Source organism: Psammomys obesus, unplaced genomic scaffold (genome assembly GCF_907164565.1).
Source record: "Psammomys obesus unplaced genomic scaffold, mPsaObe1.curated_primary_1811, whole genome shotgun sequence".
NCBI classification, from domain to species: Eukaryota; Metazoa; Chordata; class Mammalia; order Rodentia; family Muridae; genus Psammomys; species Psammomys obesus.
In genome coordinates, this window is record NW_026596079.1 from 38,225,919 (window position 1) to 38,240,706 (window position 14,788).

General features: G+C 36.0%; 1 protein-coding gene across 20 annotated transcripts in view; it reads right to left on the reverse strand.

Annotated features, from left to right (window-relative positions):
* Positions 1-14,788, reverse strand: part of Rims2 (regulating synaptic membrane exocytosis 2) — a 483,148-nt gene that overhangs the window by 209,356 nt on the left and 259,004 nt on the right. For all 20 annotated transcript variants that reach the window (XM_055626244.1, XM_055626246.1, XM_055626245.1 and 17 more), the window contains 2 exons: positions 12,726-12,897; positions 10,981-11,134 (listed from right to left, as the gene is read on the reverse strand). In XM_055626244.1, coding sequence (XP_055482219.1) covers positions 10,981-11,134; positions 12,726-12,897 — 326 coding nt within the window. The remainder of the gene's footprint in view (positions 1-10,980; positions 11,135-12,725; positions 12,898-14,788) is intronic.

Consider the following 14,788-nt stretch of genomic DNA (forward strand, 5'->3'; position numbering starts at 1 on the left):
GAAGGAAGGAAGGAAGGAAGGAAGGAAGGAAGGAAGGAAGGAAGGAAAGAAAGAAAAGGCTTCACACATCAAAAGACTTTCTCCAGGAGGGGAGGGAAGGTGGCACTGGGAGGAGAGGGGAAGAGGGATGGGGCCACAACAAGGATATAAAGTAAATAAAAAAGAAAAAAAAAAGTTTCTCTAAAACCAGCATCCACATATAATGCAATAACAATGTTAGAAGACTAAGAAAAAAAATAAGTGACAGGAGGATTTTAAATAAAGCTAAAGTTTACATTAGTGATGGAAAGAAATGGAAATATATTCAGAAAACAGGGTCAGTTTCCAACCTTACTGAAAGAAGTTTTCAACATTCTTCAAAAACAAAATTTGAACAAGGGTTGTAGATCAGTAGTACAACATATGCTAGCATGTATGAGGCCCTGAGTTGGATCACCAGCAGAAAGGGAAGGACGCTGGATCAAGACAGAGACAGAACAAAGAAGAAAAGGATGGAATGCAAGAATAACTGGTATGAATTCAATTTTTTTAAAACTGTAAATTAATTAAATGAAAAAAACTGTAAATGTGAAGGAAGTACAGTTATCACATATCAACACAGACACAGACACACAAACACCACCCAAAGGCTACATGGCTAGGTGAGATTGTTAGTCATCTGTATGCTCTGCTGCAACTACTGTTTATACGATTTGGAGAAAACAAGTTAGACACTATCTGTGAAAACTGAGCATCATCTGGGTGTGGCTGTGCTTATAGTTGCAACACTTAGGACACTCAAGCACAGGGATCTTGAGTTTAAAGCCAGTCTGGAATTCTCTGTAAGACTCTCCTCAGAAAACCAAAACAATCCAATGTAACCTCTTGACAAGGTTCAAACCAGCTGGAGCAGTGCTGACACATTCCTTTAATTACAGCACTTGGGAGGCAGAGTCAAGTTCTCTGTGAGTTCCAGGCCAGCCTGACTACAGAGCTAGTTCAGGACAGACAAGGCTACAAAGAAAAACACTTCCTTGGGGAACCCTCCTCCATTGCTGGTGCAACTGGAACAACCACTATGGATATCAATCTGGTGCTTTCTCAGACAATTAGGAATAGTGCTTCCTCAAGATCCAGCTATACCACTCCTAGGCACAGATCCAAAGGATGCTCAAGTTACACAACAAGGACATTTGCTCAACCGCATTTGTAGCAGTTTTATTTGTAATAACCAGAACCTGGAAACAACCTAGATGTCCATCAATGAAGGAATGGATACAGAAATTGTGGTACTTTTACACAATGGAATACTACTCAGCAATTAAAAACAAGGAAATCATGAATTTTGCAGGCAAATGGTGGGATCTAGAAAAAAATCATCCTGAGCGAGGTAGCCCAAAAGCAGAAAGACACACATGGTATATCCTCACTTATATAGACCTATAAGATAGGATAAACAAACTAAAATATAAAGAAGATAAACAAGAAAGAGGTCCAGGGGTAAGATGGTCAGTCCTCATCTAGAAAGACAAAGGGAATGAACATTGGAAATAGGAGAAAACAAGTAACATGACAGTAGCCTACCACAGAAGGCACCTGAAAGACTCTACCTAGCAGTGTATCAAAGCAGATGCTGAGACTCATAACCAAACCTTCGGCAGAGTGTAGGGAATCATATGAAGGAGGAGGAATTACTATATCCTAGAAGGGACAGGGAGCCGCACAAGGTCCAAATATATCTGAGCACTGTTAATCCAACCAAGGACCATGCATGGATATAACCTACAACTCCTGCTCAGACAGAGCCCATGGTAGCTCAGTATCCAAGTGGGTTCCCTAATAAGGGAGACAGGAATTGTTTCTGACATGAACTCATGAGCTTCTGCTCCCCCATGAGGGAGGAGCAGCCTTGCTAGGCCACAGATAAGGACATTGCAACCATCCTGAAATACCTGATAAGCTAGGACCAGATGGAAAGAGAGGAAGACACCCCCTCTCAGTGGACTCGGAAGGGGGCAGGGAGGAGATGAGGGAGGGAGGGGAGGACTGGGAGGAAAAGAGGGAGAGGGCTACAGCTGGGATACAAGTGAATGTATAAAATTATTTAAAAACAAAAAAATATTAAAAAAACAATTCTTAAAGAAAATAAATAAATAAATAAAACTAAAAATGCACGTGTAACAAAATATTAGAATGTCCTGTATGTTAGATACTTGGCACTTTGTCTTAAGTCATTAGCTAACTGGCTGCAAGATTATGTCTATGATTATGGATCTTAATTTCTTCAATTCTTTTTTATTCTTAAAGTAAATGTAATAAAATCAAAGTACAGGAGCTATGTGCTTCTCTAAGGCCTGGCTGGATTAAACTGGCCCTGTATCTTTTGCCAGACCTGGGAAAAGCTCAGCTACAAATCCAAACAAACAACTTTGTTTACAGATCCGCACATCAAGACTAAAGGGAATATGACACAGGTCCCAATTTGTCCTCACATTTTCTTATTGCCTTGATGTGACCATTTTGAACGTATTTTCCTTCTAGACCTGTCTGTCCCAGATACTTAAGGACTTCTAAACAATTGGGAGCAGGCGGCCACAGATTTCTTAGCAGCTTCTCTTTCTGATCTCTGGCAAAGAACTTCTTGGATTCTCCTTTGTCACAAATCTTGCAAAATATTCCCAGCTTCTTCAACATTTTGTGTACACTTAATCTTCATGAGAAATCTCTAATTGTGAGTTTGAATTAAAGGCTTCAGATTTCTTACTGAGCCTGAAATTACGTTTTTTTAACTCATTAATTCATCTAGACTTTGCTTTACAGCACAACATAAAAGACAAAGACCCATTTCCATCTATTACCAGATGGATATAAGTATTTCAGGTCCACTCATCACTGCTTAGGTCCATGTATGAGACAGTGTCTGACTCCCCCAAAAGGTCCACCCTCAGGACAGTCACACAGTAGGCTAAGGCCACAATTGCTGACATCTAAGAGTTTTCTTCTCCCTGTCCTGATGCAAATACTCTACCTAACCTTGACACTTTAATTTTCTATATATTTAGAATCTACTCATCAGTATCCAAGAAGACATCTGATAGACACTGTACTGAATCTACACTGAAACTGGCCAAAGTGACTAGATTTAACAATTCTTTTTAATTAATTGATTAATTAATCAATCAATTAATGAATATAGTTTTATGTATATGAGTGTTCTATCTGCATGTACACATACATGCCACAAGAGAGCATCAGATCACATTATAGATGGTTGTGAGCCATCATGTGGGTGCTGGGAACTGAACTCAGGACCTCTGGAAGAGCAGCGTGCTCTTAACCACTGAGCTATCTCCCTAGCCCAACAGTTATTAATTTAGGTGTTCCTTAATGTTATTTAATAAAATGCTAACTTTTCCAACAGAAGGTTTATATAATGTTTGTTAGATATATTCCTAGAAATTAAAATTGGATTACTATTATAAATTACTAAAAATTTTATTCTGTGTATGAAAGCATAAAGAATGCAATTACCTTTTATGTGCTGTAAGCTAATCCTATTTTACAATATTTCTAAAGTAAACATATACCACCTACATATAACAATGGTTTGTTTTTTTTTTCTCATGAATTAGATAGAAACTTCTTTTATCTCATAGAAAATTTACTAAAAGTCTACAGGAAATCCCATTTTAAATGACTGGTTACAGGATACTTCATTTCAAAAGGTATGAATAAGATGATTACATTGAGCAAGTTAGAACAACTTAAGAAAGTTTCAGAAATCATAAACACTAAAAAGAAAAGTCTAACTCATGTATTAAAAAGCAACATTTTCTCTTTTTATCTATGTATCTTAGTACATTTATAGACTCTTAGTGAGATATTTTATTTTGTTTGCTAATACAATATAGTTTTTTTTTCATTTATATTCAGGAGTAATTTGTCTATAAGGTCCTTTCTTTTTTTTTTAATTTTATTTTTTTCTTATCAGTTACATTTTATTAACTCTGTATCCCAGCCGTGTCCCGATCCCTCATTCCCTCCCAATCCCACCCTCCCTCCCTCATCTCCACTGTGCTCCTTTCCAAGTCCACTGATAGGGGGGGACCTCCTCCCCATTCATCTGATCCTGTTTTATTAGGTATCTTCAGGACTGGCTGAAAAGCCCTCCTCTGTGGCCTAACAGGACTGCTCCTCCTTTGGGGGGTGGGGAGATCAAAGAGCCAGCAATTGAGTTCCTGTTAGAAATAGTCCTTATTCCCCTTACTATGGGAAACCAATTGGTTACTGAGCTACCACAGGCTACATCTGAGCAGAGGTTCTAGGTTAAATCCATACATGGTCCTTGGTTGAATGTCAGTCTCTGAAAAGACTCTGTGCCCAGATATATTTGGTCCTTGTGGAGCTCCTATCCTTTCCCCATCATACTAACTCCCCTTCTTTCATATGATTCCCTGTACTCTGCCGAAGGTTTGGTCATGAGTCTTTGTATCTGCTTTGAAAACACTGCTAGTTAGAGTCTTTCAGATGCCCTCAGTAGACTCCTGTCATACGTTCAATGCACATCCCATCTGGTCCTTTCTTGAAATGGCCATGTAGCCTCTGGTATAAAAGCTATTTCTTTTGTAAGTAACCAAGAAGTTTTATTATTTTGGGTAAAAACTAAAAGAGATTCATTTGTTTGAGGTGATCTACTTAATGCCTTACCTTCTTTTTCAACATATATAATATACATAATATATATTACCTTTTTAATATATGGAAATAAATATAATAATGTTTAGCCTTTATTTCTTACGAGTCAGCATTTGTGAAAACACTTGCTAGGGACTTACTCATATTATCTGTGTTTTCAAAATTACTGGTATATATTCCTGATAGGGCTCAGTTATCTAAGCTGACACTAATATCTATTTAAATAAAAGTATCTTGTTTTATAATCACTTATAATCATTTATAATCATTTTATAATCATATAATGATTAGTCTCACTAATCATTTCAGTTTTCAGAATTTTCCCACTAAATGTTTATTATTAATTTGCATTCCATTCACTATTTCCATTTCTCAGAGTAGCAAATGGATAAAAGTGCAGTATAATCACTGTCTTCTCTCATATTATTCACTTGACATTTTTTCATCTTATGGCATGTATCAGTAATTAATTCCTTTTACATTTGTATTTGTTCTTTTTTATTTTCATATACATTCTATGTATGCATGTATGATGTACATGTATATAAAAAAGTTTTTTTTCATTCAAGTTGCTTCATTATCCTCCTTATTTGCTTTCCAACGACTAAACCCTGCCTTAACTGTACAACTTTTGTGTAGGGGTGAAGGGTGGAATTGTGTTAGGTTAAACGTAATAAAACATGATCCATTAAAGTAATAAAAAAATCAATGTAAATTTAGTGACCAGTTAAACATTTTAATATGAGTACAATATGTTGGCATGATAAACTATAGTAATACATAAAGTTCCCTCTATTTTTATTTTATTGTATGAGAAAATGCTCCAAACAATGAAATCTATAGTAAGTGTAGTTCTGGTTTGTTTGGTTTGGGAAACAGGTTTGTACATTGGTTAGGCTGGTCTCAGAGCCAAGGACAATCTGGGACTCCTACTGAAGTGCTGTGTCCCGGATGCTGAAATTCTAGAATAGCTGCTGAGCAAAGGTAGCTTTAGTCGTTTTAATTAAAACATTTTTATGATTTTTAGTCCCAGGCACTCATGAGCAAAAGTCATTTAAAATTACTTTTCTTTGGGGACAGCAAGATGGCTGAGTGGGTAAGAGCACTCATCACCAGGGACGACAAGCTGCTGGGTTGCTGGACCACAGATACATGTGGGCCCTGACTCTCGAGAGTTGTCCTGTGACCTCACACACATAACACATGGCATACAACACCTACACACAAAATAAAAATAAATCAAATTCAAAGATATACCCATTCAACTAGGTTTTATGAAGCTATATATACAGTATATAATAAATGTACCTCACTGACTAAATAATACTATATTAAAGGAAATAATTTAGACACACTTAGATAAAAATTTATTAAAAAATAAGTTATAATATCAAAATAATAAACGCATAAAAATGAAAATAATGAAAATTTCCCACAGGCACTAAAGAAACAGTATTGACACATTACTTTGGAATTCAGTATATGCACAGTAGCCCAACCAAACACAAAACAACAAAGCAGAATGCACTGTGCGTATTGATCCGTGCACTCAACACCACACATGCTTTGTTTACCTGAAATATACCAACATAAGGCTTTATCTGGAAAACAATGTGGGAGTAATGTCGAAAATATAACTGAAACTTGTCATTGGCAGGGGAACTGTGGAAATGTTATCTCTTTACTGCAGACAATAAAATTCAACATCTTAAAGGTAAAAACCATATTATTCAGAATAAGAAAAAATGCATTATATATGAATAAAAATTAAATTTAAATTAATAGAAAATGTGACTACATGAAAGAATTATAAGCTAAGATCAGGAATTAAAAAGACAAAATCAAAACCTAATGATAGCCTGACTCAGAGCACTCCTGTTAGGAACATGAATATACTGTATAATCTCAAAAGCAAGTGATAATTATTAGACATAAAGCATCAAATAACTGAGAAGCTGACTGGAGGAGCCATTGAAAAGTATTGCTCATTTTGGAAATTTGGATTTTAAAGATGGCCAGTTTAAAGTTGATTTCCTTTTAAGAAAAGTAAAAATTTGACTGGGTACAGTGGCGCATGCCTGTAATCCCAGTACTCAAAGAGGAAGAGGCAGGAGGATCTCTGTGAGTTCGAGGCCAGCCTAGTCAACAAAGCCAGTCCAGGACAGCCAAGGCTGCACAAAGAAACTGAGTCTCGAAAAAGACCAGAAAAAAAAAAAAAAGAAAGAAAAGGAAACATTCAAACTTTAAAGATACATTTACTTAAACATTTAAATATCATTTAAAGAAATGTATGAAAATCATCAAAAAAAAAAAAGTAATATAGTTGGTTTCTTCTCGCTGTAATATGATTGATATTTCTACTGCAGGGAATGCAATTTCCTATATTAACAGTTATTAAAAAGGCTTATTTTCTAACATTGAATTAAAGTTTTAAATAATCTAAAGTTAGCAAATGAAGAAACAGTACATTTGCCAAATTTTCCAAGACTGGGCTGTGGTGTCGGGAGTGTACACAGCACATCAATTACATAAGGTATTTTGAAGGAACGAAACAGAACTTTGTTTCTGGTCACAGTATCTGAGTTACAATGAAAACAGTGTAAGAAACCACAGCTTAAGGAAGTGTGTAAATACAGACCATAGAACAAAATCTATTAGAGAAACAGTTTTATAAACACTGCAACATTTTTATTAGCTAAGAATGTCATATTTTTATTAATTAAGAATAAACTGAATATGATAGGTTAGGTTAGGATTAAAACAAACAGAACAAAGAAATCAGCACAAATTGTAAATATCAGGCTTTCACAAGTAGTCACTTGAGTTATTAAGATTTCAAACTTACCTTCCGACATTTTGATTTAAAATATATGTAATACAGTCATCTATATAATTTTTAAATCTATCGATCTTCATATTGTTAATTCTTTTCAATGGTTAAAAATGCTTTGTGAATAAAAATGATCCAGTCTCTGGAAATTTCTCAAATCTGTCAACACTTTAGTGTAAGTAAAGTAACTCCAACTGGCAGCCAGCACCCAGGAACTAAGCACCAGGCCAGCCTGCAGGAGTAGTAGTTGCTATGCCCAGGCCTGGCTTCAAATGACCATTGTAATTTGGGACATGTCAATGAAGAGCAATGTGGATGGATCGCTAAACTACTAAATCCAAGGTGAATTTTTTTAATGTCATCCTTTTTAAAGCTTTCTAAAACTTCTTTAAGGGGATTTAAATTTTTTAATTTTAATTTAATTTAATTTGTTTTTGTTTTCTAGACAGGGTTTCTCTGTGGAGCCTTGTCTGTCTGGATTCGCTTTGTAGATCAGGCTGGTCTGGAACTCACAGTTATCCACCTGCCTCTGCCTCCCTGAGTGCTGGGATTACAGGCGTGCGGCACTACATCCGGCCTAAGAAGATTTTTTGAAGCAGCTCCGCATCACATATATTTTTTAAAGAGAACGTAAGTTTGTTCAAGTTGATCAAAGAGTTACCCTCTACCTAAACAGTGTGTCTTAGGGCAGTCACAGTATCAAACCCCGCAAGCTTGACAAGTACTTAATACTGATACGATCACAGTAAGAAAGATTCAGAAAAAGTTAAATGGCAAAATATGACAAACTAAAAACAAAAACACATGGAATAATTTAACTAAAATTTATAAGTAACTGAAGTATAAATTCCTAAATTATCAGAATTTTGTCAGAAAGGGCTTAAGGAAAATGACTGTAGAGCTCAGATTGGGAGTGAACTCGGAGGACTTCAAGAGTTTCAGAACAGGCAGAAGAGGAAATGAAACAGTCATCTCAAGTACAAGGAGGGAGGGGGCTGTGGAGGAGTGGGGGTGGGAAGGGTAACAGGGGCTGGGATCAGGAGTGGGAAGAGAAGGAAGGGGTGGGGGAGTATCTCTGTGACCAGGAGGCCCCTGTGGGACTTACAGTGGAGGGAGGGGGACACCAATACCCCATAAAACCTTTCACCCATAATTTGTCTTGCTTACAAGAAGTGTAGGGATAAAGATGGAGCAGAGATTGAGGAAATAGCAAATCAATGACTGGCCCAATTTGAGACTCACCCCATGGGACAGAGCCAACCCCTGACCCAATTAATGATATTCTGCTATGCCTGCAGACAGGAGCCGAGCATAACTGTCTTCTGAGAGACTTCATCCAGCAACTCATGGAAACAGATGCAGAGACCCACGGCCAAACAATAGGCTCAGGGGATTTGTAGAAGAGTGAAAGGAAGGCTCTATGGAGCCTGAGGGGTCAAGGATACCACAAGAAGACCTGCAGAGTAAACCAACCTGGGCCCATGGGGGCTCACAGAGACTGAACCACCAACCACAGAGCATGCATGGGCTGGACCTAGACCCCTACACATATGTAACGGTGTGCATTGTGGTCACCAGGTTGGTCCCCTAACAATGGGAGTGGGGGTTCTCTTTGACTGTTGCCTACTCCTGGATCCCTTTCCCCTAGCTGGACTGCCTGGCCTGGCCTCAGCTGGAGAAGATTCATTCAGTCCTGCTGTAACTTCGGTGGGTTGGTACCCCGTTGGGGCCTCCCCTCTCTGAGAGAAAGGGGGGGATGGAAGCAGGAGATATGAGGGTAAGACTTGAAGGAGAGGGCGGAGGGAGGTTCAATCAGGCTGTAAAGTGATTAAATAAATAATATTCTTTTTAAAAAGTTACAGACTAATAATCCTCATTCATAACTGCAAATAACACCCGAAACAGGTAGAGAAGAGAGCAATTCTATAAGAAGTGGCACGCTGGCCAACACCAGCAGGCTGTGCACTTCAATTGTATAAATTACTGCGCAGTGAACTATATAGTAATTTTCATGCAGTAACCAACTGTCCTACTCTGTGACTGAAGGAGAAGCTACTAAATAGACTGTAGAGACCAGAAAAGATAGACAATTCCACTGTAATAACACTGTAATTATTTTATCAAAGTAGGTTGTAACAGCACGTACAAATACAAACACGTGAGTGTTTATGGTCTCAGTAGGTTAGAAAAGAACTACAAAAATTATTTTTATTTAATTTTATCTGAGTTTCCGATATTGTGCTTAGCAGAAATAAAATTGTAGTCATTAGAGAGTAATGATTCCCTAGGCTTTCCTGTGACTCTCACAGGACTGATCTTTTAATTTCATATGTAGCTAATACTCTCAGATTTCTAACTCAGTCCCCACCCAGCAGAAAGGAGGTGATCCATCTGCACAACAGTTGTTACTGCCAGGGATAATTCTCACAATCAACAGGTAACACCATGGTACTGTGCTTATAATTAGATACTTCTGGAATTTCACTGATGTCAGTCGTCTAACATCAGAAGGAAATGTTAGCACACCAGAAGCCTCTGCCCATATAAAAAGAACACACCTCATGAATAATAGAGCAGCAAGCATTCAGTGTATCACCTATTTGTCAGAAAAAAGCAAAACTAATCTTGAAATCTCTAAGGGGTGGAGAAAAAGCCAGTAGTAGCATTTTTCTATCTGGAAAACACTATCAAATTGTACAAAGCTAATATAGAGTGACCTGATACAATTGCTAGTAATAAGGACATGAACACACTGGTTTTATTTGAAATTAATCAATCCAATGTGTGTGCATGTGTGCACATGGATGTGTGAGTTAGATGTTTGGATGCACATATATGGGTGGGAACATAGGCATTGTGTGCACGTATGTGGAGGCGAAAGTCCAAATGGGCATCACTCCCTATCTCTACTCTTTTGAGACAAGCTCTCTCACCGAGTCCAGTGCTCACCAGAAGGCTGGGAGGGCTGTTCAGTGAACCTCAGAGATCTGCCTGTGGGGGCTTTCACAGACAGGGAACTCTAAGTATGTTCCAGATGCTCAATTGCTAGGAATTTCAGATCAGCACTCTACTGAGAGAGCAGCCCCAGCTGCGGAAACTAAAGAATCCCCATCACCAGATGACGAGGTAGTATGCGTTAAGTATCGGCATACTTTTAGGTATCTACAGTTACATGACCAAGCTCTATTATGTCAGCTATCTCATTCCTCAAGAATTAGACTACAAATATTAATACCCCCAAACAGTTGTATATACTTGATGCTATATCATATACTATGCAATCAAAATGAGTTTAATATTGTGATTATTAGTGCTTATAAACATGTTACTGTTTTTAAATTATTAAAAAGCATTGATAGTAGCCATGAAAACATTAACAAATACTCATTAGCACTTATAATATTGTTTTCAAACTCTGGTGTGCAATCATGATTAGAAACATTCAATGAAGGTCTGATAAAGTTGTCAAAACTTACTTTGCAACCTGCGTGTTGGGCTCTCTCCATGGAGCTGTCTTCTTGGCATGTATGGAGAAGGGTGGGGGAGTGGCAATGAAGAAACATCATGGGTCTGAAGTTTGTACCAGTGTGGCTCATCATCTAACAAAGCTGTTTCCAATTCAATTAAAATCTACAAACCGAAGACATAAAAACCAATTATATCAAGAATAAAGAAATCTCTTCAATGGTTTTATAACTTTTATAATATTATCACAGTAATGCAAAATTTAATGTTGCCAAGTTTTCAGCAATTGTTTGACAGTAACTAAATGAGAAACAATTTTACTTCTTATTGATTTTTATACTTTAAATAGCTACATTTCTTATATAGACCTTTATTATTATACTATGCTATACTATATTATACTTTTATCAGTAATATTTAGCTACAAGTAAATGGGCAAATACTGTTATTTTACTAGGTATAACCATGCTGCCACATTAATATACACTATACCTACTTAATCCTCCTACTAAACTTGAACTAATAGTATCATTATTTACACTTGACTGAAAAGGAAAAGTGATGCAGGCACAGGTCGACTTGATGGACGGGGGGGGGGGGGGGGCAACTGATAATACCAGAAATATAGACAGGTCCTTGGCCAGAGTTGTTGTTCCCAAGAACTGCAGGATTCTTCTATCCAAATGATTAAAAAGTCTATTACTCTTCAGCTGACATCATTCAGTTCATATTTCGTGGTCCTTTTATTTTACCCATGATATTCTCCTTTCATTTAATCAGGAAAACTAGGTAGACTGAAAAATGTTGAAGCAAATGACTGACTTTTCTTAGTATTATATGCAAATAGCTAGAAAACTCCTTCACCTCTTAAGCTTCTTCAATTCGTTCTCCACATTACAATTGGAAATATTTATCTCAAATTGAAATTTATGCAATCTTTGCTTACACTTTTCACTAATCCCATTATTCAGAGGATTAATCCAAATAGGAAGCATGTTCTGCTGTCCTCTTATCCATAAAGCTTCAATAACTATCACTTTCTCTACCACCTGGAGGCAGCCTACCCAAACTCCTCAACACTGATGCCTCCTTACTCTCTCTGAAGAAATCTCACTCCCTTTGCCTATGTTAAATTATATTCTTATGGATACTTCCTTTGACCATTTCATTCCAGCACAGCAATTATATGTTCTTACTATATTCTACTCATCACAGCAGCATCTGAATCCACAACGCGCTACAAATTCTTGCGGTAAACCCATTGAAAAATGTCAGATATATCATATGGCTTACAAAGTAATTGAGGAATAAATGAAAAATTGGTCCAATACTATAACAAAAAGTTGCAAATACTATACAAGGCAACAATATATCAAGTGGCAATCAAACTTTGTGATCACACACTAAGATTCTTCCCCCGCCCCTTTATTATGATGTGGGGTTGTGTGCTCTGCTACAGTTCTGGTTCTGAGACAGAGACTTACTATGTTGCCCTAGACCTGACTTCCTGGATCAGCTTCCTCAGGAGCTGGGATTATAGGCATACATTGCGACTTACACAGTTTTGCTAACACTTTTTAGAAACATTGTTTTCTTTAGTATAACTAAGTTTTAGATTAAAGCAGCAAATTCATTCTGCTAAATTAAAACAAAACTATGCATATTTTTCAGACATTTAAATTTGTGAATATGCTGCTAACATTCCCTTAAAGGACAGAAGATCTGAGAGGCTCCACCATTAACTACGTCCAGGTACCTCTCCTAGAAATTCACTCTCTTCTTCTCGAACTCTAGCTTGATCCCAAAGGGTAATTTCAAGCATTCGCTCCCGAAATTCTCTTCGGTGGACAGGAGAGTAAATGAATGTCTGGTTCCATTTGGGTTCCAATGTTTTCTTTACTGTTTTTGTTCTTCTCTTGTTTTTATCACTATTTTAATGAAAAAGGAAACAGAAACTTAGAAAAAAGATTTTTACTCTTTAAGTTTTATCTATTTAAAATTTCTTAGGTGAAAAGTCAAGTAAAACATCATATTTGTCATTTTATAGTTGCTGTAAACATTAAAGTTCCTGCTGAATTAAGATACATCCTGCTCTGTGACATAATAAGAGTAACAGCTCAAGTCTTCTAATCACTTAAGCTGCAGAATTTAATTATTAAAAAATTGATAAATTGCAATGTTTACTTCATAAATAAAGAGCTTAGTTGACAAGCAATTATAATAATTTTATGAAGTAATTTTATCTCAAATAAAAAATTATTTGCTTACTTGACATAAAACATGATTTTAAAGACACGTAATATTGTTTTTATATAAGGTAGACAAATTAACGTGTAATGGAAATAGAAGATAATTATCTTGACAGACTTATAGTCAGGAGGCTTTCATACTTATGAACTATCTCTAGTTAGAAAACATCTTAAACTATGCAGCTCACTAGATACATATAGTATAAAAATGCAGCTACTATATGCATATAGTATAAATTGTATTTATGAATTACAAACATGAATTATAATATTAATGTCATTAAACATGTTAAAGTATATTTTAACATACAGTTTAACATTAGTATAGAAAATAAAAAAAATTAAAGATGAGAAGTGTACAATTAACTCTAATTACAACCGACATCTGAAGGAGGCTGGAAAAATAAGTCATTAGCTTAATTGGAGACATGAAAGACAAAGCTCTCACATTAAGAATGAATCTCTATATGAGCAGAAACAGGACTCCTTCCCGAAGTCCCTCAAAAACACAACATGCCACAAGTGTTTTGCAAACTCAGCCACCATCTCCTAAAAAGAACTATGATAAAAAAAAAAAAATCTTATTTTAAACAAGTAAAAAGAAATGGGTTTTGCTGCTTTCGTAAAAATATAACTGAAACCATCAAAATAAAATCATGATATTTAAGTCAAACAGTACAGAAGAACTGTATTTAAAAACAAAGATTAGTTTATGAAGGTATATTTTAAATATATTTCTGAAAATAAAGTAAATCTCTAAAGGTAACTAAATTATTAAGAATACAGTAAACATTTGTTCAATGAAATCTAGCCAAAACTTTATTTTCATTCTAGTACTTTTGGTTTCTGTTTAACTTAAAACAAGCAAAAACTTGACATTTGTATTCAAAATTGTAGAGGAAAGAAATACATTTGTGATCTTAACCAACTTTTCTTCAAAACATGACTTTAACAGAACATAGTACATTAAATCTAAAATATTTTTTGAGTAGCACAGAGAGATGCTAGAGCAGGTATGCCTTCTTTCGCTCACTGACACTCCTAGAGTTGTATCAATTAGATAGCAATTGCTATTTCATCAATGCAAGTATTCCCTTCTGAAAAATTGTCAGGAAATGTTAAATTAATAACTAATGTTTGTTATCTTACTCATGAGTAAAAATGGTGTCAAAAAAAGAGAAAAGCTGTAATGATAGTGTAACTTTCTGAGTATTGCAAAAATTCCTTTTTCCTATTAGAGACAAAACTTTAACACAACCCATTCAACAACTGAAGCTTGAAAAGTATATAACTGTTCTCACATACTTGGTATCTGACAAGTAACTCAGCTGATAAATGACCTGAGTAAAAGGTTCAGATATCTCTCACAATCTTTGAGGTTAAAAAAGGAAAAAAGTTAAACACTGTCCCTGGGCTATAAGACATGGTAAGGAGAGAGATGATTTTAGCCTTGCTGCCTCAAAAAGAAGGGGAAATTAGGTAAAGTAATATAAAACTAAATAACAAAGTTAATTAAGAAAAAATTCAATAAACTTTAAGCATCTTAAAAATTAAATGTGGGCATGTGATA